General features: G+C 28.2%; 1 protein-coding gene across 1 annotated transcript in view; it reads left to right on the top strand.

Moving 5' to 3' along the window:
- SK (small conductance calcium-activated potassium channel) overlaps nucleotides 1-11,249 on the top strand; it is a 428,126-nt gene extending 416,877 nt beyond the window's left edge. The window contains 4 exon segments of the mRNA XM_085945697.1: nucleotides 3,710-3,779; nucleotides 6,835-6,954; nucleotides 7,844-7,995; nucleotides 11,039-11,249. Of these exon segments, the coding sequence (XP_085801823.1) occupies nucleotides 3,710-3,779; nucleotides 6,835-6,954; nucleotides 7,844-7,995; nucleotides 11,039-11,249 (553 nt within the window).
- Nucleotides 11,250-26,334: the final 15,085 nt, after the last annotated feature.

Raw genomic sequence — 26,334 nt, 5'->3', positions numbered from 1 at the left:
ATCCAAAACAATGCACTAAATATTATTGATGTAATAAATTTTAAACAACATTTTTTTTATAATAATATAATAATATTATGTACCAAAATTGTTTTTATAAATGTTAAACAGTCTATAAAAAAATCACTACATATTAAAATAATAATAATTAAATTGTCAAAACATATTTGCAGGTGAAATAATCGTCGGTAAATATTTTCTCTGAAACCATATTCGACAATAATTGAAAGCTGCTGTATAAAATAAGCTTTATCTATCAAATTCAATTTCTTTTATAAGTGGTAATAATACAATAGGATAAAAAATAATAATAACTGATATTAATCGTAAAGATCGTTTTATCATCGGTTATATTAAAGTATTTAGTGTTACATTTATTATGCATTCAACCAATATAGGTATTGCCTCTAAAATAATACGACTGTTTGCGATAAAAGCACCCTTTCGGTCTATGTAAATAATAAATCATGTTCGCTACCCCTGTCTTAGTACGTCTGCCTTATCTATTCTAGTCTGAAATAATTATTATTAATGGCATATATGCAGTGGTCGGAAAGCGTTGGTGTCGTATCTTGATGTGGAATAACCCCATAATCAATATTAGTCTCTGAGGACGGATGTCTAGATAACATTTTCCGGATAATGTGATCCGTCAACTGAACACCTATTAGTTTACGCTAATATAGTTTCACAATGCTTGGCCCTCGTAGTCCAGTGCGTAAGGCACTGGCATTTCATCCGGTGACTCGAGAGTTTGATTCCTGATTAGGTCACAATAATAATTATATGTATGTATTTTTTTAAAGTCTGGTTATTTTTTATTATTTCACTGCTATTACTTAATACACTACTGTCATTGAGCCTTATGGCCCGTTAGTTTTAGTGCTAAAAATAATATAAAATAATGTTTAAAAATAATTGAATTTTTAAATTCTTTGAAAAGAATCATCTTATGTAAGGATAGATTGTGACCTTATAATTAAAAATAAATTTAAACAAATGTGACTAAGGCTGTTGATGTAATTGTCTGCATTTTATAAATCACATTGTAGTAATATTATACACTGATATTGATTTACCAAGAGCGTACTTAGATAAAAAAGCATAACAAACGAGAAACCAGTTTTTTTTTAAATATAATATCATAAACCTTCAAGATGTTTAGATTAACAATCACAAAAAAACTCAAATTATATTACATCATACCTACAATATTTTGAAATACAAAGTTATGTGTGAGATGCCATGTTCTAGTGCTATCGTGGCATACCCACAATATTATATTTTCCATATCTCACTTAAAAATTTTCTTTCTGGAGTCACCATAACGTAAATTACATTAACACCGGTGACGTGATTAATAGAGTTAGTAGTCGTTTTCCAAAGAAATTTTAGGTTTTTTCGGTGCATGTCTATTTGATCCAGTGCAATGATCTAAAATGTATTAGGCGAATGGCTAACTTTTATTCAAAATATAACGTCTTTCCACTAATCATTTTATTGGCAGTCAAATAAAAATCATTGAACAAACAATAAAGTTCGTACTTATAACTTAATGCCGGTTAATAATTTGGTCATAAATGTAGAGAAAATGATATCTAAAATTCAATATGTTCCTATTGAAATATTAAGGATACGTTATAGTAATATTGAATGTCCGGTGCAAGTCTATTTCCTGAAAGCCGATTTCGGGAAAATTCATGAATTCAAAAATGATAACCTAACCTAATCTAACAAATAATCTAGTATATTGGTTATTTTCAAAATTTGTTTGCCACTGACTTTCACTAAATAGACAGGAACCAAATGCCCTTGTATGAGTTTGTGTATTTACATATTTACAGAGTAATCACTTTATTAATCAGTACCTAGATATTATAGATACAAACAACCCCCTCTTCATAAACAAAAAGCACTTAAATAACCAGTAATAAACACGGAAACGAAACATTGAATTAAAACAGTTACAGACTTAGGCAAATGGATTAGTTTTCCAAACAATGCCACTTGTTTACAAGTTTTGTTAGATGTGACAAAACGTTCCCAAACTTAGTTTATTACGAACTCTATCCTATTCCTCGCTGTTAAGCAAAGCGATGCATTGGTATTAACACTCTAACTTTCTCGTAATCAAATTTAGGAATGGAATACTTGAGAAGATGAGATATACTAGGTACTTTAGGTAATGCAGATACTTGATAATGTTAATAAAATTAATTCAAGTTAAAAATTCTATGAATCGTTATATTTCTAGTTTAATCGGATCACTGTCAGAGCAGAGTTAATTCGTGAAAGCATGTATGTCACGTCAGGCCATGGACGAGTTAGCTCGTGCGTTCTTTTAAACGTCAAAAGTTCTGAATAAACTGTGTTTATATATTTTCAAAACAATATTTATAATTTTAATGTGAAAATATTTACGATAAACTCGATAAATATGTTGATTTTGTAAGTTTTCACACATATTTATCATTCTGTTCCTATTTTATATTTTTAAGGGATTTATGTTATTCAAATAATAGCTGGCCCACAAGACGTGTCTACTTAGTAAAAATTGGCTAGCAATGATAAGATTCAATAAAATAATATATAACATTGAGTTACACCTAATAAATACAATGTATTTCCACCAAGACTTGATATAAAACACCATAAAAAGACAATATCATATTATTAATAATTAATAATAATGTATTGCAAGCATATTAAATTATGATTAGGTAGTGTTCGGTTATGAGGAATACAGCGGCAAACACATTTTGAAAATAGCCGATATACTGGATTATTTGGTGGGTTAACCTAACCAAACCTTACCTAACCTAACATAACCCAACCTAACCTAACCTAAACTAACCCAAACTAACAAATAATCCAGTATTTTCAAAATGTGTTTTCCGCTGTATTTCTCATAACCGAACTGTACCGGGATATCATGTATGATGCCAGGTAAAAAAGTATGATAGATACTGCTTTAAAGGTATGCAGAAACAATGGCATTTTTATTCATATTTTTATTAAATTTAATCAAGAATACTAATACTAGTTTTTATATAAATGTCAGTTTTTTTCACTCTGTAAAATCGCTTATCACCCATTCCTAGTTAAAAATGTCATAAAATGTGTAGTATATATTTTTTTGAAATTATAAAGATGCTTATGAACACTATGACAAAAACACGGTACATATAATAATGATCCGTCCTTTTTCACACGGTTTCATCATTTTTCGCTACTTTATGGTCCGTTTTTCTATATTATATTCTGGCGTTATACCTACATACAATCGAGAGTTTTGAAATCATTCCGTTGAAAATTCTATTATATCAGCCATATATTATAATATTATACAGTTTATTTATTATAGTAATAATAGTATATTTAAAATGATTTTGAATATGATATCAAATTATATCCAATCCCTGTCGGTAGCCGATAATACAGACGTATGTATTCATCGTAATAGATTTTTGGGTTTCCACCGTGTGTAGGTACGTCTTCCTTCTTTCCTCGACGTTTCGGGCGTGTTTTAGAGGCCATTATCAAGAGTTGAGGAAAGAAGGAAGAATTACACACGGTGGAAACCCAAAAATCTATTACGATAAAAAACAACCGTGAAAGCCTCAAACATTATAATATACCGTATGTATTCATTTTCTAATGAGTATATATGAAAATAATGAAGTAATTTTTTTTTTTTTTTAAATTTCAGATTACGAAAAGTGAAAATGGACCAAAGAAAGTTGATGGACAATGCCAATACCATCACGGACATGGCAAAGGTAACTATAATTCACCTTTCTCGAACAATTCTTAGTACTCAAATTGCATTGCTTGCTTATACTAAAGCTTTGCATTCCATTCAAAACACTAACCAAACATTTTTAAAGCTTAGCTTATAGCAGGTAAATAAAATACACTAACACTCATTCATCATTTGGCTTATAGAGTATTTTAGATAAGCAAATCACAAAATTATTATTAAAAAAAAACCTAATTGGCAACACCGTATCTTAGTGTTAATCCTAGTTAGAAACATTAGATATTTTAGCATATTGGTTGACATCTGTTATTAGAATGTGACAATGTAAAAATAAATTCTCAAATTAAATAACTTGAAAATCGGTATTTTGCCGCACTGTATAGGCAACATAAAATATAAAGTATTTTAAAAACTTTATATATTATTTTATATGACTATCAAAAATTAATTTAATAGAGATGTCGATTACTTATGTTTAAATTATATCTGTTTAAGTTTTAAGATATCATTTATTACCTAACCCTCACTTGACCAATATTATGCTAAGTATTAACGTTATTAAAGATAATAAGGGTAGTAACGGACATTAATGATATTAAAACACATTCAAATAGATGTTCCTATTTTAAAAGTTCGAAAACATGATCCATTAATTGAGCCTATCACTTTCAAAGTTAGTAACATCCTGATTTTTTCTTGATACTGATTCTGTAAGTATTTTTCCATTATATAAATCAAATCCTGCTTAGTTTGTTACTAAAATTAAATTAAACCGAATTAAAGTTGATCGCAAAATTGCTTATATTCATCAACCGATTTTTTAAATATATATTACGATCGATTTTAAACATGAGTTACTTTTTAATCACATTAAGGACATTTTGCTATTCGCTTTTTATAATCGTTTACTAATATATGTGTAAAAAAAATATAATATTTGCAGTCCGAAATACGCTTGACGGATTTTTGCAATTATTATCCGAAAAATACTGTATAATACTATGTAGCTTACCGAATTTGAAACGAATGGCCTCATTTTGTTTTCAATATCATAATGAAAAATATAATAATATGTAATACTTAATTAGTATCTTACTAACAGAGTCTTTCAACCAAGTTTTTGGGGTTAATTATTATTGATCTCAGCTTAAACTAGCTTCTTGAAAAATTATGTAAGAAAATGTAAAAATGAATCACGTAAAATTAGTTTGTCTATTTATCACACAATTATAATAAAGGTTTATAGGGAATTGTTAAAACCAATCACCACCATTGTACACATAGAATATTACTAGCTTATCAATGACTGGATAAGAATTATTTAAATAGGTAGTTGTTAGGCTTAGCCTTTTAGGTACAAAACATAGAATATTACACACATTATTATAAAATGTAGAAAAAATACATCTAGATAATAGAATAGATATTTAGATTTAACGCATACCTACTTACTGTAATTATCAACAAATTAAAAAAGCTTGTAAAATTTTTCGCTTTGTAGAAATTTAACATTGTTATTTATAATTATAGTTTTTTTTATAATAAAATTATTTATATTATTGTGATTTACATTCATGACGCATTGGTATTTATCAAAAAACTGTTTAATAAAATTCATTTTGATGTTTTTTTATAAGTACATATTAAAATATTTAACTTATTTTAAATTATTTAATAATTTAATGTGGCATGCCCCATTACATTGTTTTATTTCTAACATAATATTATTTACGTATTTTAGTTTTTTGTGTTTAATATTGTCGTTTAAATAAAAAAAAAATCTTAAATAACAATATTATTAATTTTATATAATATGACGTATAAAATGGTATCCAAAACATGATTTGTTTTTCAGTAGGTAGGTCTAAAATATACTAGGCTTTAAATTTTTATTATTTTATAGAAAGTTATTAGAAAATGTACGATTCTTGTTCAATTATTATAGTTACAGATTTCGATATAATATTATGAAAATAGAAATGTTACATTAAATTTGTATTTGCATAACATCAATGTTTCCTGAACTGTAGAATGAGTACCTACTTGTAAATCTACGCTGTTAATCTTGTTATATAAAAAATACTACAAACAGGTAGATTAGCACTAAGAAGAATAAATATCAAATTCAATTTTTGAGGAAATACTTTGATTGATAGCCTGAAATATATAAAAATTAGATTTATATTTCCTTAAAATTAATCTGTGAGGAAACAAAATATTGTCAGCTTATAAAAGCTAAAAAAAATAATCAGAACATAAAGGGAAATTTTCAATTTGAATATAAGTACTTAGGTACTATTTAAAAAAAATCTCGAATATTATCATTGAAAATTGGCAAAGTTAGGGAACGTCATGCCATTATAATCTATTTTTCTAAAGTAGTTCAGAAAATGTACATTTTCTTGAGAAATACTGCCAAAAGTCTCGAATTGTGTTATAGAGTTTGACATGCCCTGTGAAATCAGGCATAATGCTAATTTATTTGTATTTTATGTACAGTCATATAATATACATCGGATGACCTTGATTTTTTTTCTAGCATACATATTTATATAATATAGACACATAATCCGCTGTTAACTCTAAATTATTGAATGTGTAGGTATGTCCAATTTTTGTCATCGTAAAAACGTACAAAGAGTCAATAATTATCGATAAAAATCCAGTTTAGTTTTTTACTATATTGAATTAATTACATAAATATTAGAAAATGATAAATTAATGATAAAATATTACTAAAAATAAAAACACAATTCAATGTCCATTTTATCAAATCTCATTGTTTAGATTTTACTTAGGTAACTGTTTTTATTTTATTATTATTATCGACCAGTAGGAATTTTAACAATTCAACATAATCAACAGTTAGATTGAATGTAAAATCATATATTTTTTAAATCAGCATGAAGAAAGATAACGTCATATTTTATTACTATATTACACAGTTTTTTTTTATCAATTCACTTAGCATGGAAACACACCACACAAAGTAGGCACTCTCTGTTTTACCCTTACAATAACCAGCGCATAGGTTTTTAGCCGCGTTGATACGGCGACCATTCGATTCAAAGCAGAACCCAATTCTTTTCCAGACCCAGAACACGGTTTATGAAATTGTCTCAGACATGAGCAGTAGACAAGATGCAGTTGATGAGAGACTTACCAGCTTAGAAGAAAAGATGGTCACAATACAGGTAATCAAATTTTCTCATCATAATATTCATTCCAGCAGAAGAAAATGGCAACCCAAAATATCGATATATTCCAATAAGATTTTTTTTTATGATATGGTGAACAATATATACGTACAACTTTCCGGACACGGTATATTACATACCTTGGTAAAATATATACACGTCTGAAAAATAAATGTTCGGTCAAATTGGCAACCCTTATGAATATTATTTTTGTATCAGTGAAGAATTTTATTCAAAGCAAAATAAAAAATAAAAGATGGTAATAGTTGGTTTTTAAAATGTAATTAAAAAGTGCCTAAAGCAAAGCATAGTAGATATTAGATAAAATATCTAAAATTAAGCACATTAAATCATATCTACATCATTTTGGATATTGTTATATATATAAGCAGAATGACATTTTTTATCTATTATGGTTTGAATTCTAATGGATTTAAATTCAAATTCCATCAAATACCTTCGGTCGATAGTATTAAAGTTTGGTTGAGGCAGGGCTTAATCGATTTTTAAAAACCATTTGTATTCTTACTTCAATGAAAACAAATAAGTATCATTGACAAAGTGTGTATTATTTTTGTTGGATTTCTATAGCCTACCTCTACTATTATGGTTTGGTTTAGGCAAGATTAAAACTAAAGAATATCACATGCAATCTGTATTATTAGTTGAATGAAAATAAATAACTCTGACTGACAAAGCTTAGTGTGCAGTATTTATGTCGAATCTTCACAGCCCACCTTCATCCTTCGTCATATATATTTATATATTTTTTTCAATTTTAATGATAGCTTTTATGTATTTTGAAAAAAAATATTGATAGTAAATTTAATAGGTATGTTGTATTAATATTCTTATGGATTCCATGAAAATGAAATTGTGAATGCAGGAGAGGATAGAGGCTTTACCAGAGCTGGTGGCAAGATCATTACAGCAGCAACAAGAAAGAGCTGAACAAAGGAGACATTTCCTCCATCCTGACACAGCAGCCTTAGTTCCTGTTATGCCACCTACTCCACCACATCTTATGCAAAATACAAGGTACCAATGTTGAAAATATATTATATATTATGTATTTATACATATTGTGTTTATTAATTTTATACTTGTCTCTATTTGGGATTATCCTGAGAATGAACTTCATCGTATAAGATGGTTAGCCAAAATTGGTATATCTTGTGATCATGCTGATTTGTCAAATATCATCACTCTAACCTAACTAAATCATTCTTATTTGGTATGATTTTTTACTTTTGGGTGAATCAAGTTGAAGTTAGTATTTTCATTATATATATCATTATCCCAGAACTGAAATCATTTTTTTGCATGATTTGCACATTAATATAATACATAATGTGCTAACCATATTAGGTCAAACCATAACACGAAACTGTAAACTTCGATAATAGTTTTAATCATTGTTCATACATACTTTGAATGTAATAATTTATTTTAAAGTGATTGTAGAAAATGATTGTACGAGGGTGGGTCAATAAGTCCTTAGAAAAGCCGACAGGTGGCGCGACTAGTACTGCAAGCGGTTTGTTTTCATGCAGCGGCACTACCGATTCAGTATGCTGCGAAGTTTCAATCAGATTGGTCGGGTTGTTGTGTGTTTCTCGTACATTTAAAAAAAAAATTTGCTTGTGGAAAATGGAAAAATGGAAAATGGAGAAAATTGAGTTTAGAGTTGTTATTAAACATTTTAATATAAAAGGGTTAACAGCAAAGGAAATAAAAAATGAGTTGGATTTAGTTCACGGCATATCTGCTCCTTCACTTGCAACTATTTATAACTGGTTAAATGAATTTAAACGTGGTCGTGCATCAACAAAGGATAAACCACGCTCAGGACGTCCTGTAGAGGTGACTACACCAGAAATGATAAATAAAATCCACGATATGGTGTTAAGTGACCAAAGATTAAAGTTGAGTGAGATAATTGAGGTTACAGGGATCTCAAAAGGTAGCGTCATTTCTATTTTACATGACAAATTGGGCATGAAAAATATTTCTGCAAGATGGGTGCCGCGTTTGCTCACAGTCGACAATAAACGCAGTAGGGTGGTGGCCTCTAAAGCTCTGTTGTCGCTCATGCAACGCAATCCGGATGAATTTTTTCGTCGCTTTGTGACTGTAGATGAAACATGAATACACCACTATACTCCCGAGACGAAAGAACAGTCAAAGCAGTGGATTGCGAAGGCAAACCATGTCCAAAGAAGGCGAAAACCGTAAAATCAGCTGGTAAGGTTATGGCTACTGTATCTTGGGATGCGCGTGAAATTATTTTCGTTGACTATTTGGAAAAAGGAAAAACAATAACAGGGAATTATTATGCATCTTTATTGGACCAGCTAAAAAACAAAATTGAAGAAAAACGGCCTCATTTAAACAGGAAAAAAATCCTCTTTCATCAGGACAATGCCCGTGTTCACACATGTTTACGATCAATGGCTAAAATTGAAGAATTGAAGTTCGAATTGGTCGACCACCCACCGTATTCGCCAGATTTAGCCCCCAGTGACTTTTTCCTTTTCCCAAACTTAAAAAAATGGCTAAGTGGACAACGTTTTTTTTCAAATGAAGAATTCATCGATCGGACAAATTCTTATTTTGAGGACCTTCCGAAAACTTATTTTTCTGATGGTTTAAAAAAAATTGAGAAACGTCTAACCAAGTCTATTGAGCTCCAAGGAAATTATGTTGAGAAAAAAAAATACAAAAATGAAACCTGTTTTAATGCTTTTTTCTAAGGAATTATTGACCCACCTCGTATCATATCGAAATAAATGGTAATAATTTAAACGAAACTGTTAACAGTTTACAGCATTCTGTTCGAAGATAACCAATAACTAGCACTACTATCTTAATTCCTAATTTTGTGCCACGGTCTAAATATTGTCGGCCTTACATATTTAATGGGTAAACCATATTCAATGGATGTTTTAGGCCATTTAGTATTTAATAATTATATTATTATATACACACTGTTAACATTTTTTGGAATTATCCGTGTTATTTTCACAAATGGTAAGAATAATACTCTGTGCAAACATTTAATGTTTTATAAATCTTTTATAATAATATTATATTGTTATATTTGACTATTTATAATTAAATTATTCGAATACAGAATATATTATGAACTATTTTAGTTTTTAAGATTAATAAGTATTATTGTTTATAATATTCCTTTTTATTACAGTAAAATTATTTATTTTATGGTTATCTTACATTATATATTTATTGGCATGTAAAATTTTTAATACAATAAATATTTTCATGACATACCTATTTATTCTGACTACTTTTTTGAAGATATTTGTATGCATGCACATACTAAATTAAATTCAATTGGACAAAAAAAGTGTTTACTCATAGGTGCCACTTTTAATTTATAATAATATAACACAATCAATAAAAAGAGTAATTCATCAAATTTTAGGCTATTGGTTTCAAAGTTGGTTATTTCACCATTTTCAAATAATCGCGAAAAAACCGCCAAGCAGTACTTAAAACTCCAAATAGAATATTTTTTTTTCACGCATACTACATAGTAAATACGTACTATTTGAAAAAACAAGTCTCATCTAAAATAACATGGACATAATAATTTTAGTATTGATAAAAATTAACGTTTAAAAACATAAAAAGTGATGGCTGATGAATAAAACCGACATTGAAATAAACATCAGGTTGAATACTATTTTTCTATACTTATGTGATATATAAAATAAAAAAATGCCTACTTAGAAAATAATGTCAATTAAAAATGTCATAAAAATAAAAATGGATGTCACCGACTTTGAATAGTCTAAAAAATATATATTGTAAAAAGTTGCCAGTGGTATCTATGAATAAAATATATAAGGAAGTTGTAAGTTTTTTGTTGCGCACTACAGAGAATTGTAAGTTTCTAAATAAAATTCCATTCACACAAAAAATGTAATGAATAATTTAAGTTGAATAATTTCATTTAAATTTTTTATTCTGAATGTTTAATATATTGCATGACTGCAACTTAATGTTTTGTATGTATTTTATCCAAATATTGCATGCTTTTCTTTTCTATTCCATTCAGCCAACTGATCTTCACCGACTTCAATTCCGTTAACAGCAGGAGTATCCAGCCGGTCCCACAGACCCCGGCCTATCCATGGCCCTCGAGTCCCGTGCTTCCGTCGGTGGCCTCGAGGACCCCGCACCTAGTTCCCGAAACAGTGCCCCCGGTGGCTCTGAGACCCCTGCCCCCTATCGCGCTCCCAGACAGACGACAGAACCCGCCCAGCTGAGTGGAGGCCATGCAAGTCAAGAATGAGTTGTTATGTTAGGGGATTTTCGGGATTTTTTGTACCTTTTATATCAATTTCCACAGTGCAGGACGTATATTAGTGTTATTTTATATTCATTTACCAATAAAATGTACCCTCTACCCTATATGTAATAAAATTATTTTATTATCATATTATTAACATAACGTATATTATATAACTCAAATTACACAACAAGTTATGTACAGTAAAATTAAAGCTACTTAAAAAATCCTTCACTCATTATTTTTCTATATTATATTATAATATGAATGAATTCCAGTAATTACCTATTAGAGTTTATTCAACAAATTTGTATAGTAAAAATAAAAGTTATAAAGCATATTATACGTACTCACTTTCTACATAAATGTCGTCAAAACAAGGAGGTTTGAAATTTGGTCATGCTCGTTTATAGAAACGCTCACACACACCAACATCGTGTCAGTTTTGACGACAGTAAAGTTGGTTCCAAAATCTCACTGGCTAAAGTCTGTCTTATCCAAATGAACAGATTATTCAACGTCAAACTCATTACAACGTTTTTCTTAGCTCGTATTCTTATTTGTCCGGTACAAACCTTGTAATCGATTTTTAACTAACTTCCCGACTAGTTAGACATTTGAAACTTTTAAAATATATCAGAACACAATTACAATGCATTTTTTTAATACTTTTAGCCATCTTTAAGTAGAATTAATTTCATTTTTAGTTAATTTTGTTTTATATGAAAAGTTATTTCGGAAGAAATACGTAAAAAGTAAAGCTATTATTGGTTGTTAAGTGGGTCCTAGCAACTAAATTATTAATATTGATATATACGTGCGTTACTATGGAAATCAATATGACATGTCAAAATGACATTTCAGTATTATTTCTATCAAGTACAAATTTTTTTTATCGTGCTAGTCAAATCAAGTTTATATGATTCAACAGAAAATTTAAAAACGTTGTATATAAAAAGTTCTTTTTATCTTGTAAATATTTTATATTAATACCAGTTTAAAAACATTAACTTGTAAAACCTACGCAAAATCGGTTACGTAATACATTATATTCTAATAATATCAATAGTTCAAAAACAGGTTATCAAACTATCTTACATAGTATTTTTATTTCATAATTTTGTTGAACGCATTATCAAAAGTAATACTTTTATAAATATATTATACTTGCATTTTTAACGACACAATTGGGATTTTTTAGTATCTATGCTAACGTATATTTTTGTCATATTATCAATAGAGTGAGGCCATGTAACACTATTCAAATTTGATTGGTGAATTGATTGAGTACGTAGCCATCTATTAATGGCCCACATGCGCCACGTATTTCAAAATGGAGATTTTATGGTATTTTCAGAGCATAAGCCTGGACATTCTTTAAACGTTGTAGATAATCTATTTATATAATTTGTAATATTTACATAAATGCGTTTAAAAATTAATAAATGTAAAAAATCTTAACACCACTGCACATGGATATATTGAAATATGACTATATTATAAAACATTAGATCGACAATTTTAAGAGAATACTATTTTATGTAATAAAAATACGTTATGCAGTCATCAAATGTTTAAAAAAATATATAAATAATAATAGGGCTTCTAAATTATATAAATAGATTATCTACAACGTTTACGGAATGTCCATGCTTATGCTCTGAAAATCCCATAAAATCTCCATTTTGACCTACGTGGGCACGTGGGCCGTTAAGGCCTAGAAATAGTTTCTTCAATATTAGTTGTGGGTAAAACAAATTTTACGGCTTTCATTAATTAATTAATACGTCTGTTACTAGACCTGTGCAGTTAGCAGTATTAATTTTTGTTTATATTGGAATTATATATTATACATACGTTTATATATCTGAATCTGGAAGAAAATAATATTTTCTTTATTGATTGAGTCAACATGTACTTTAAATTATTGTTCTATTTCATAAATAAATGCTAATATACATTATAGGTATTATGAATTTCTACATTATATTTTTAAGTCGATACTTATTTCGGTTGTAACACCGTTGCCTTGATGAATTTTATAATAGTGTTACAACCCCAATAGCTGTCTATCGATTGCTGATATGAGAGCTGTCGATTTACAAACCGGCAAGTAGTAATATTATATTAGTTTATAATATTATCATCTTGACTGCTTAATCTCCTTACTGCCTAACTCCATTTGGGCAAAATTGTTCAGGAAATATAAAAACTTAATAATATAATTTTATTATCGAGCGGAATTTAATAAATCCAAAATTCTTGGTAACGTTTTTTATTTACAAATAAGCTGCACTATAAATTATTATTTTAGCTTCCCTTTTATATATAAAGACTATTTTTATATAAAGAGCGGAGTTGTTTCATTTACGATATTGGAAATTTTTCAGCTGCAGTTGGGTGTTTTGTGTGAAGAACGATAACGTATTTATTTATAGGAGTTGTGTGTGAGCATAGAAAACATGCTTTATAACAAATTAACGCCAACAAAATATAATTTTTGGTCAAAAGTGGTGTTAGCTTTTTTTATAAAATTTTGTGATATTATCTTTGTTGCTGAGAGTAGTAATCTCTATTTGGCTGAAAAGCAAATAACAATTCTCCGCACTTCATTCTCAATCATGAGGAAACTAAGAAAATGAACTGTAGAAGTAAAATAATTTGAATATTAGTAATCAAAAATCGTTTCATATCAAAATATTTCTAAATAACTAGTTTTATGTAATTTTCGCTAAAGTTTTTTTTTATTATATAACCGTTTTGTTATTAATAATATTATGTAAATTATTTTTGAATTATTATTTTTTTTTATATAGATTACGTTACGTTTGATTGGAAGATTCGATTGAATATTAAATATAATACGATAACAGTGCTTACATTAATATATTATACCTAATATTATATAAAATCTTTTTTTAATATTACCAGTTACTTAACTTTATAAAACATACCTAGATAATATCGGCCATATTTTCAAATACATTTATTATTTTGGAGATATAATTATATAAGCCTAAACTATTTTTAAAATGTTGTTATATGAGTACAACCTATAAGCCGTTTTTATTATTTTTCTCATAACTATTTTGATTTATGTAAGTACTTTAATTTTTTCAATTTTATACTTAGGTTACTAAATAATATAAAGTTTTTTACTACCTAACAATTTTTGATGAATAATGACCAAAAATCATTTAGTAATCGAAAATTTTACTTTTTAAAAATTGCATAAAATGTAATACATATTTAAAGTCATGTTATGCACTAGAGTTTGCAACATGGATTGATTTTCCTACTAAAACTTGAATTAAACAAATCATAGTAAAACAATATGATAATTATAATAAATATTTTATAAGGTGTGTTTCTATATTATGTGCAAACAGCTTAATGCCTATTTTATTTTTTCGATCTTTTCCATAAAGCTATCATACATTTTAACTGTATAAAATAGATCAACATTATTACATAATAAGAATACTCTATATATAAAAAAGACGAATTACTTCATTCATAGTTATACTAATATAAACGAATATATTAAACATTTTTTCCAATTTTCTTTTTATTTTTGAGTTATATAATATTATTATATTATTATAAAATACAACATTCAATCTATAAAACATTTGTATATTATGTATAGATTGGATATTTAGTTTTTGTTTTGTCATATTTTTTAAAAAATTAATTGATTTCAAAATTATTAAATAATATATCAAATATTCTTTTTACTAAATGACCAATTATGTAAAAAAAATGATTATACTCTCCATAAACTTTTAGAAGTAAATTCTATATTGTATTGATGGAATGCTCACAACTCTCTATTAGGAAAAAATGGATAAATAAAATAATTTGATATTCATAGATAGATATTATATTATATATATATATATATGATGTTTTTTAAGGTATTGATAATTTTTACTGTTAAACGTCCTGCACTACAAACGATCCCCCCTCCTTATTAACAAACTCATTCTTTGGCATGTTAAATAATAATAATATATTATCACAACACAGAGACAGTGAAAAAATTTAAAAGTTTTCGATAATAATTTTTAAAATTATTAAAAAATAAACAATGTTTTTTTTAGAAAAATTAACACGGGAATCAAATTCTGCGGAAACAATTTATTAAAATGATGAACGAATTTTACAATAATAATATTTACGAGAAGTGTTAATCTATAAGTGAATTTATACTCGTTGTAAACGATTGTGTCTAAGTAATTATTTGTGAAAACGAACAAATTTTTTTATTACCATCAATAATTGAAGCAAATTAAATGTAACACGTTTTTGTTCATGCTTCAAAAATGTAAATTTGCTAAATCTGTGATTGGACTGTTAAATAAAAAAAAATTACGTATTTATAAAATTTCATGAAGTGTTGTTGGAAAGGACATTTTTTGTAAAATTGTTTTCTATTCGCAACTTGATCAAAATAATATTTATAATATTAATAGAAATGTGTGAATCGGAAGAATGTAGTTAATTCAGAGAATTTAGTGTTTAAATGAAATATTTCATTCAAGGTTTTTGAGCTATTTATTATTAACTTTACAAATCAGTTTTAAGGTGACTAATTAATTATGTCTTCGTAAATATGTAATTTAATTTAAAATAAAATCTGTTCACAATAAAAACTTCGTTATTACAACCATATTTTGTTATTTTAAATAACAAAAGATTAAATTTCTACTATAATAGAGTATAATTCAGCAATTCTTTTCAATTTAAATGTTGGTAATTAGAGACAAATAACGACATACCAGCTGCATTTAGATGAATACCCAAAGTAAATTTGGTAGTTATTTTAATTTTAAATGATCGCTTGTATGACTATTGAATGAAACGTTTGTTTTAAATAAAAATGAATCTCTGTAGAAAAAATATTATTACCTTTAAGTGAATATTTAATTATATTTAAAATCAGTTGTAGGTACGTCATCAGATTAGAATATAACATTTATTGATTTCAGAAATTCGTAAGAGAAACTAATTAATATATCAAACACCATTATAATGTTATTAAATAGCTTCGGAATTTATTTTTGTCAGTTATAATAAAATATAATTAGTTTTTACGATATATTATTAGTAAAATATTATCTACAGTGCTCTAAAGTATTAAACTGCATTACAACTTGTAAATTAAGATAGTTTTGCTTTTGTATTTCTACATTATATAAATTTCAAGTGAACTACCGATTGTTAACTTTCAATATCTGCTAATTCAATTGTTCACAAAATAGATATAACTGTTATTGAAAAACACTGTGTATCTATCACTTCTGAAAGTATTTTTAAAACTCTAATGCGCCGGCTAGACGGCAGCAACTTTCCTGCGCGGTATTATAGTTTGTGCAAAAAATACGGAACACTTTTACAGCGCTTTTCGGTTTGCGCGAGCTACAGTATTCCTGTCCCAACACATGGGCTTCCCGATACAAACTGGTTTGCGCAGGTAAGCTTGTGGTAAAGCATGAGCGTCTAGCCGGCGCTTAAAATAAATATTGCACCAGAGAAAATTAGAAGGTTTTTTCTTCTTTAAAAATACTTTTAAATAGTTAGAAAATATTGGAAGTTTACGATCGAAAATGTATAATAACGTATTAGTTTCTGATCGCACTATACGATTATACCTACTGTATCATAATATTGTCTTGTAGGGTCTTCTATCGAATATATTTGTCTAGATCGTTTTTTTACTATTTATATATTTTAAATACCCTACTGTAAAATATGTTTTATTAAAATTATGTTGTTAAATTATTGTCATTTTTTTGAAAAGCTTTTTACTAAACGTCCAATCCTATAATCTTGTAATATTAAAACATTTAAAAAAAATTAAGTACCAATCTGTAAAACTAACTATTTACTATACGATGGTATTCCTTGAAAATTATTACTCAAAATACTGGACAGTGTATTGTCACATTGTGACAGTGCATGATAAAATGAAAGGAACATCTACCATCAATAAGTAGCATTATATACTTTGTACATAATTTGCACAAAATACGCTTATTTGCTATATGCTAAAAATGTGACAAGACTTAATCTCGAAAACTAATAGATAGCACATACTTTTTTTATTATTTTAAATAAATTTTTGTAAGTATATAATATAATATTAATTCTTTGCATTTTTACCAGATGAAAAAAAAACATTTACTATGTATACAATTTATTAAGTACATGGTATTCCGTTTCATAAACCTAATTTAGTAATTAATAATAAATTATATAAAAAAAACCTTGACCACAATTATTATTCAATATTTAATATAAAAAAAATATTGTTTAATGTTTCATGTACTTAATTGTTTTGTTAGTTTATTTGTTTTTTGGGTAGATTTTTATGCATTGTTTTTTTTATTAATTCGCACAGTAATTTAAAATTATTATTATAGTTTTTTTTCATTATTTTACTAGAAAAAGGTCTAGGAATGCCTGTAAAACATTAAACATAGACTTTTGTATTAAACTTGTTGAGATTTTCATAAAATTTAAATAAATTAAAAATTATATTACATATTATATTTATTTGGAATGAGAGTAGAAGTAACATTTGTTACGTCATATGTATGACAGTAGTTTAGTTGTTACGAAGATTCTACTATGAAAGCTAAATTTTAATAAATAAATACATAATTTATTTTCTCAAATATTTTGATCTAAATCTTATTATACTCAATAGGTTAAGCTTTTAACGTAGAAGCAAGTTAAAAATATACCCTTATCTGATGTATAAAAATACCTAGGAATAAGTTGATTTTTGCTCCGACCTATTTTACAGTCACATAATAATATTTACTGTTAAAATAATATGAATGCATAACTAAATGGTTTATAATAAGCACATATAAATGGGTATATCTCTATATTCACATATTTGTGACAATTATAAAGATATTAATTTTTATATGTTAGGTTTTCTTTCTGTAAAAATTATTTTAACTACATGAGGAATAAGAATGAAGAATGATAGGAAAATAATGGCGTATTCGACATAACCTAAAGTTCTACAACTTATTTAAGAAGAAAGTATCTCTGTATTTATTATACTTATTCCGATGGATATGTGGCAAGAATAGACAGTGCTCAACTGTCGAGGGCAATCTTGGATAACATACCAGACGGGACAATCAGAGGTAAATTGACAGGCCTAGACTCCAGTGTCCAACCACTGTGTCAACAAAGATGCTAGAGCGGCTGGACACCTGGAGGATGCCGGCTAGGCAAAGATGAAGGAAGTTTTTATGGGAGACTAAGCCAGCCCTCTCATCAAAACTCGTCCATCTACAACATATCGAATACGTCGATGTGACATCATTGTTATTCACAACACACACATTGCCAAATAGAGCTCCGCAGATTTGTTGAATGCGACTTTTTAGTTTTAGAAAACATCTGCTGTTGCAATCGACAAGTTGCATTGTTCTCGGGCTGCGAGTCGAAGACATCAGAACGCATACGAACACCAACGAATTGGTCTTTGTTAGGCTACCTATAATTTTTAAATTCAAACAGATTGATAGAAAAAAAATTACGTATTATCTTTCTATGTTAGTCCTCCAGTATGTAGATCGCTGTTGAAGCATTAATACAGGGTGAGGGGGAGTCCGACATAATTTAATAGATTATTATACAACACGTTGTTAGAAAAAAATACATGGTTCTTTCATGTACCTGCTTATTAGTTCTAAATAAGGTTCAATAATATTAATAAACCATTTATGTATGCATTTATAGCCAATTTCTCCTCAAATAGTATGCCCTATTAATATTATTGTAATATAGACTATTTTATAGTACCCTTAACTTGCTCATGTTAATATTTCCAAGATAAAACCCAACCAAAAGAGGTATACATAACTCTCTTTCTTTTCTTGAATATTTAAAATATTAACCTCTACAGGGTGACTATTATTATTGTGTGATGATAAAAAATCATGAAGGCCTTTGAAAGTTTTATGTACTCATATAAAAAAACAAGGACCATTATATTAAAATCCTGTACATAGTATTTATCTCACATTATTCAGTATTTTCAAATAAACTTTTAATACATTTACAATACTTATATTCACTAGACAGACTAAAATCTTCTTTATTTGTATTAAATAAAATATATGTACTATTAACCTGCAAAATTTAAGCTGTTGTTAACATTTTAATCTCCATAATATATTAAATTCCCATACAGAATAGAATGTGACTTTTATGATATTAGTTAAAATCTTTACTTTGAAACATTAGTAATATTACAATTATAAATTTAAATGACATTGCTAAAACTGACAATTAAATTTTCAAACAGGTGCTGTCATAAAAGGCAACTGTTTTTAAAAACCAATAAATTTACATAATATTGTAACTAACTCTAAGTCAATCAAATTATCGATTATTTTACACAAGTCGTTACGTTGTACACATACCTTTTAAAATTTTCTGGAATCATGGAATTTTTTACACCATTACTTAATTAACGGGAACACAGAACTAATGGGAACTGAAATACCTAACGGATGTGGAGTAACAGACAACCGATCTCGAGTGTGGAACAATATCGGATAAACTTAAACACATGTCAAGAATACGTAATTCTAAACTTGTCCTTCGTTCTGACAACCGCTTGCGATTTATGCATTATCATTTTTTAATATTCGTGTTTTTGAAGGTTGCAAGACACACTATTGCACGTCTAAAAATGTGTGTTTCATTTTCGTAGGACACTCTCACATTCAAAATCCTGCTTCAAAATGTAATGTATTGAGGTATAGCCTATCTGAATTATATTTATTAATCTGTTCTGTGCTTACTTAATTACTTTACCCTGCCACGCTTCAGTATTGGGGCATACAGCAAGCACAAGTGACGCTACTTCCAATGGCCCATTGCCCTTTCTCTCGCCTCTCGCCATGTAAGACCTAAAGGGCATAGATCCCATTAGCAGCACCATTGCAAGGTGAGAGAGGGCTACCATTTGTCTGAATCGATTACTATATTATAAATGACGACTTGTTAATTTTAGTGTGCTTAAGTGTCGGTATCGCAATTAAAGGTTTATTCTTTAATAAAAGCAATTATATTTTTCTAATATGAAACATTTGGAAAGAAATACTATGGTTAAAACCAACTACTAAATTAAGATTGAAATCACAAACACAAACATTGACTTATGAAATTATAGGTTTTTGAAAATAGATGCCTCATTATGAAACGAGTGTAACCAAGTCTTAGTTGACAGCTAATTTCATGTAGGTACTGTCACATTACATTACCATATTAGTTTCATTATAATATGGCATATTCTTATTCTTTGTTCAATGGGCTTACAGCTATACTCGAAGACCCCGATATCACTTTCCTTCCCTCGGTAGGATCATATGGTGTACATTTGTTTAAGTTCAGTATCTCCTCATCCAAGAGCATCTATTACAATAATATCTTTTCTACACAACATGATAATATTTAAAAATGGAAATGCTATTTATTTCAATATGTAGATACTAAAATAAACCTAAGTATCTTTATTTGCTATTCGTTTTTTTCTATTGTTTTTTTTTTGTTAGGGATTAACTAAAAAATTAAATGGTTGAAGTGCATACCTAATAACTTTAAATATAGAATATTTAATTACATGCACTGTGATATAACTTCACAGAATGGACAAGGTTAAAAAATAACCCTGGTATCAACCATTCGCTTACACCCTCTTAGAGTAATTGAAAAGAATTTATTCTTATAGAAACATATCGAAAAAGGGAAACCTACTCAACCTATAAAAGTACCTTTTTATAAATTCTATTGGAAAATCAATTCTCTATTAATGATGTCATTTGTATGATTTTGAATTCATTACAGTTACGAAATGTTCTTTGAATGTCATCTGTTTCATAAAAATATTTTAAAACAAAAATTATTACAGCTTCTAATGTTTATTTATAGTACTTGTACAATAAAATGGGTGATACACAGCTAAATTCTGTTGGTTTAAAAAAAATAAGAAAATACTTATCATATTTTTCCACCAGTTCTTTCACAAACTCCAGGTAAGTGATATTATATGAAGATATTACATGATATTTTCAAATTCAATAGGTACCCAGAAATATATTTCTTTTTCTTCCTTCTTTCGACCATGTCCGATCCTAATAGGATCATATGGGCCTCCACAGATTGGAGGTTTGTATTAACTCGTTCAGTGCGCTCACCGCGCCCATTAGAGGTCATTAGCATGTTATCCAATTGGGGTAATTAAGGGGTAATTAGTAACTCAGCAGTGAATGTATTTTAGCAGATTTTATTTTTACGAGAAATGGATGTCAGCCACTTGCTCAACCTATAAGGTCCATACTCTGACTCATACACAAATTGAAAAACAATATGTGTACTTGCCAGACCCAGGATTCGAACCTGGGGCCTTCGACACTATATACCGCCGCTTAAGCCACGCGGCCATCGTGGGTGTAATATATACCCATCTCTAATTTTAAATTTAGAAAATTTGCAGGTAATATTTATAATTTTTCTTTAATAAGATACTACAGTTAACTAACTATTGACCATGCCCAATTTTTCTAATTGATTTATGAGTGCCTAAAACTTACTGGAATAATAGTATTGAAATATGATGTGGATACGTTGCATATTATAGAATATAATATATTGAAAAGTCGATGTTTGTCGTATTATTTTGGGTTCTAATATTTCACTTACCTGATTTTTGCTGTCAGATAGTCATTGTTAAATCAATTTTCTGTCGATAAACCTGTATTATTGACGACAATAAAAAGATTTTGGTTCAATACGGAATATGTGAGGATTTACCAATAACACCAATCTTAATTCTAAGAAATCTTGTAATTTAGATGACATTTCTAAATAAATTATTAAAGAAAAAACATGTATAAATTGTTCGCGTGTGGATAAAATATTGTAGATTTTTACAAAATATTAATTTATACAATTTTCTCATGATATCTCTTCCTAATCTTTTGTATTAAATCTATCGTCTCGTTTTTTGATAATATCATTGTGTAATTGACTTAATAACTTTTCGATGGATAACTATGTACTTCTTTAAAAATCCTGAAAATATTGATAACATAATTTTATACAATGGTATTAAATTTAAATATTTATTGAACACTTAACCATTTTTCTTACATGCACAAATTATTTTCCTGTCCTTTTATCAAAAAAAATAAATCAATATAAATATGCCTAATTCCCTAAAAATGTTACTAAAATTAAAATAAATTAATACAATATTATAATAATCAATCTTCAGGTAATTTCTTTCAACGAGTTTTATAATAAATAATATTAAAATAATCTCATCTTACAACGACTGAAAACTACCTAAGTACAGCGGATTATTGCACATAATTACAAACTGTATGTAGTTACTTGACAATTAACATTTCCAATCGTTTTGTAGATGATTAATTAAATAAATTAACTTTTTTTAGATAACTCTTTTCAATTTTATCAACATTAATTACTTCAGTGTATTTTTTCCAACCGAATAAATATCAGAAATGAAAAATAATTTATTTTACATCCTGTTATAAAATATAACATTATGTATTGTTTTACCTCTGAGTGCTTTATAACCTAATATTATTATTACAAAAACCAATTTCATTTTAAAACATATAATTATTACTTTTAAAAATTAATAGTTTTAAGTCTAGTTTATCAACCAGTAGTCCAGAACACAATAATTTTTACGTTAAAGTGTTTTTTTAAAACCTTAGGTTTGTTTTAATTATTTTAAGTGAGTATTTAAAAAAAATGTTGGTTATCATCATGATGATAAGTTTACTTGTGAATCAGCAATACCTACGATTGTATTTAATTTAATATATTAAAATTATTATTCTTGAAATGATTTAATTTTAGTGCAAAAAGTACGAAAATTTATTGTGTTGTAATGAATGTAAAAAATAATTGAAATTCGGTCCCTTACTATCGCTTAATATTTGTCTGTCACTCATTTATAGGGATCGATCCCTTGCATTTTAAATTACATTTAAAAAAAATGTTTGTTTATATTATTATGTAGGTATTACTGATTTAAAAGATATTTTTTTATCAAAGATACGTAGATATTAATAAAATTAATTCACAAAATACGAGCTAGCAAGTTTTAGTTAATTCGAAGCTTCAAAAAATATTCAAATAAAATATTTCTTAACTTAAATAAAAAAATTAAATACCCATACCTACTTTCCTATGGAAATCGATCCCAAAATGATTGTTTATAATAAAAATTGTTAGCTTTAAGCCATGACCAAAGTTGTAGATTGTATATGTTATAAATTAATACTAAATAGATAGGAATAACATTGAAAAATTCGTTTGTTGAAATTTACAGCTTAGAAAATAATAAAACATTATTGTAAATAACTTTAGTCAAAGACCACATAGGTAAAACGAATGCTTATTTTAATTATCTGTAGCCGTAATTGAAATATCTTATTACCTCATCAAATGAGTTTTGGATATTTTAAGTACTGAATTATTAATTTGCTGTATATAAAGATATCTCCTTAACATCAGATGGGCGGGAGATATTCCTACATTTTGTGATTACCTTTACTTACTTGTAAATTGTAAAACATTTTCATGATTCACAAGTAGACACTGTTTTATCAAAAATTAAACATGACTTTTCTTTACTTTGGTGTTGTTTTTTTCTACTGTCTTGTAATAGGATAACCCTGTTTACACGTGCATGGATTTACTGTTGACAGTAAGAAAATGTATAGGCATTGTATGGGAAACATATTTTGCAGTTGGCAAGATTACATGCAAGAATCAAACAAGTCTGGAAGCTTCTGAATTTTCATGTGACAGTAAGATTTTTTGCCGGCAAAAAAACGAATTTTCAGGTTGACCGATTTCCACTAGCTGTCAAATTAACGGTATACGAAATAGTACCTACCATACAATTACAAAATCGCGTCTCGCTCACTATTAAAGAATGAATTGGAGAGACAGTTAGCACTTTTACGTGTTATCAGTTACTGCCATGATATCTGTTTAAAATAATACCCCGCTTACACGTCCATGGATGTACTGTGCACAGTAAGAAAATGTATGGGGAAACATGTATTATCCTGCAGTTGGCAAGATTGCGTGCATAAATCAGACATGATTGGAAGATTCCAAATTGTGATGTAGAGACAGTCAGCACTTTTACTTCTAAACAGTACCTAAGTTATTGTAATGACAGTTTAAAATAATCACAATTGCCGACAGTAATTCCATGCAATCATGTGTACAGGCGCTATTAAACCTTCACTGCATAATATTGTCGCACATTTCAAACTATTTCGATGTAGCCAATTCCAACTGTGTAAATTATCAAATAATACCCTTTTTCGATGCCTAGAATTCTGTTTTGCCAAAAACATCCTACTTTACCGTCTTTATTTGGACATTTCTGATTATCTACACCTACAGTGCTGCCAACCGTACTAAAATAATTATTATAGTATTATCATTAAATAAAATTATAGTATTATTTTGTACTATATTATGGCCTGCCTACTATATACGATACGAATGTCCGAAAATACTTTAATTTAGAATTTAATTTAATATTTAAAAAGTTGGCAATAGATGATATACAGCAGTGCTCCGCAACCGGTGTGCCGTGAGACGATGCTTGGTGTGCAGCGGCGCATTGCAGTTAATAAAGAATATCCTCGGATTTTCGACAAGGTTATCGCAGTTTAACTCCCATTTCCTACGACATAATATCTAGGTGAGCAAAGTGTTTCAACTCAAGTCGTAATTAAAAATAATTAGCAGTCTTGCTTGAAGGATCTTTACCGAGAACTTCGGTTGCTCTTTCAAATATCAAGTCAAAATACGAGTATATAAAACTTTTACGTTCATTGAAACAAACTCAGTTATGTCACAATAATTAGTTATTATATTGATAATACAAATACATGGAAATATGTACATTTTTAGTTCTTTGTAGTGCGTTATGTTATTTGTATATTTAATTATTTATCAAATAAAAAAACATTATTTAATGTAATATTGGTGCATGGCCCCCACAAGGAGGAGCTGACAGGGCTCTAGCCTGTGGGCCCAGGCTCAGGGGGGGCCGGCGTGGTAGGTCAACCAGATAAGTGAGATAAACACAAATTACAATTTTGCATTATTAGTAAAAAAAAGTCGCCTGCGGCGTTATTTTACTACGTTGGTAATAATATTTTAAAACATGCGATTGTAGGATACAATTTATTATTTTTATGTCAATACTTGACAAATATTAAAATTATTCTTAGCCCGACAACACTATCAATAATAATTCAAGTGGATGTATTAATAAATACAAAAAATCGCTAAACATACAATCAATACCATTAATTTTACCTCGAACACCATTTGAAAAAAGCTATTTTAGTGTATCACACTGTCTTTAACCTTAGCGATAGGTAGGGGGGCCCGCCAAAAATCTTGGCTTCAGGATGTGGGGTCCATGTTTTGTTGTATAAATTGTTTTACGTGTGGTGTGTCGTGGAATTCTGAGAAGACCTTTGGTGTGCCGTGGGTGAGAAAAGGTTACGGAGCACTGATATAGAGGACTAAAGATATTTGGGGGAGCCAAAAAAAAGCTCTCGTTAATCACTTTACAGTTGAAATGTCAAAAAAGGTGACGTTAATTACTTTACTTTTGAATTTTTTCCAAAAAATAGGAGATATTAATTAGGTACCCTTCGCCAGAATTTAATAAAAAAAATCCTAATTTTGGAGTCTCTGTAATATAATTCCACTTTGAAAATATGGCAACACTGATTATCTATGATTTCTGCCTTGACGCAGTGTTGCCAAACGTACTATAATTATAGTATTTGTACTATTATTTTGGTCCGCGTTCTATGTACGATATAAAAGTACGCCCAAAATAATATAATTTTGAATATCGGAAAAATTTGTAAAAATTACTGAAATTTCGATATTTTCGTTCGATAAATACTATAATTTCGCAATATAATAAGATTTGGAGAACTTGGAAA

The sequence above is a fragment of the Rhyacophila brunnea genome, unplaced genomic scaffold (assembly GCF_057557595.1).
Source record: "Rhyacophila brunnea isolate RB1 unplaced genomic scaffold, BYU_Rbru_1.0 scaffold_19, whole genome shotgun sequence".
NCBI classification, from domain to species: domain Eukaryota; kingdom Metazoa; phylum Arthropoda; class Insecta; order Trichoptera; family Rhyacophilidae; genus Rhyacophila; species Rhyacophila brunnea.
This window is presented reverse-complemented; position numbering and strand designations above follow the sequence as displayed.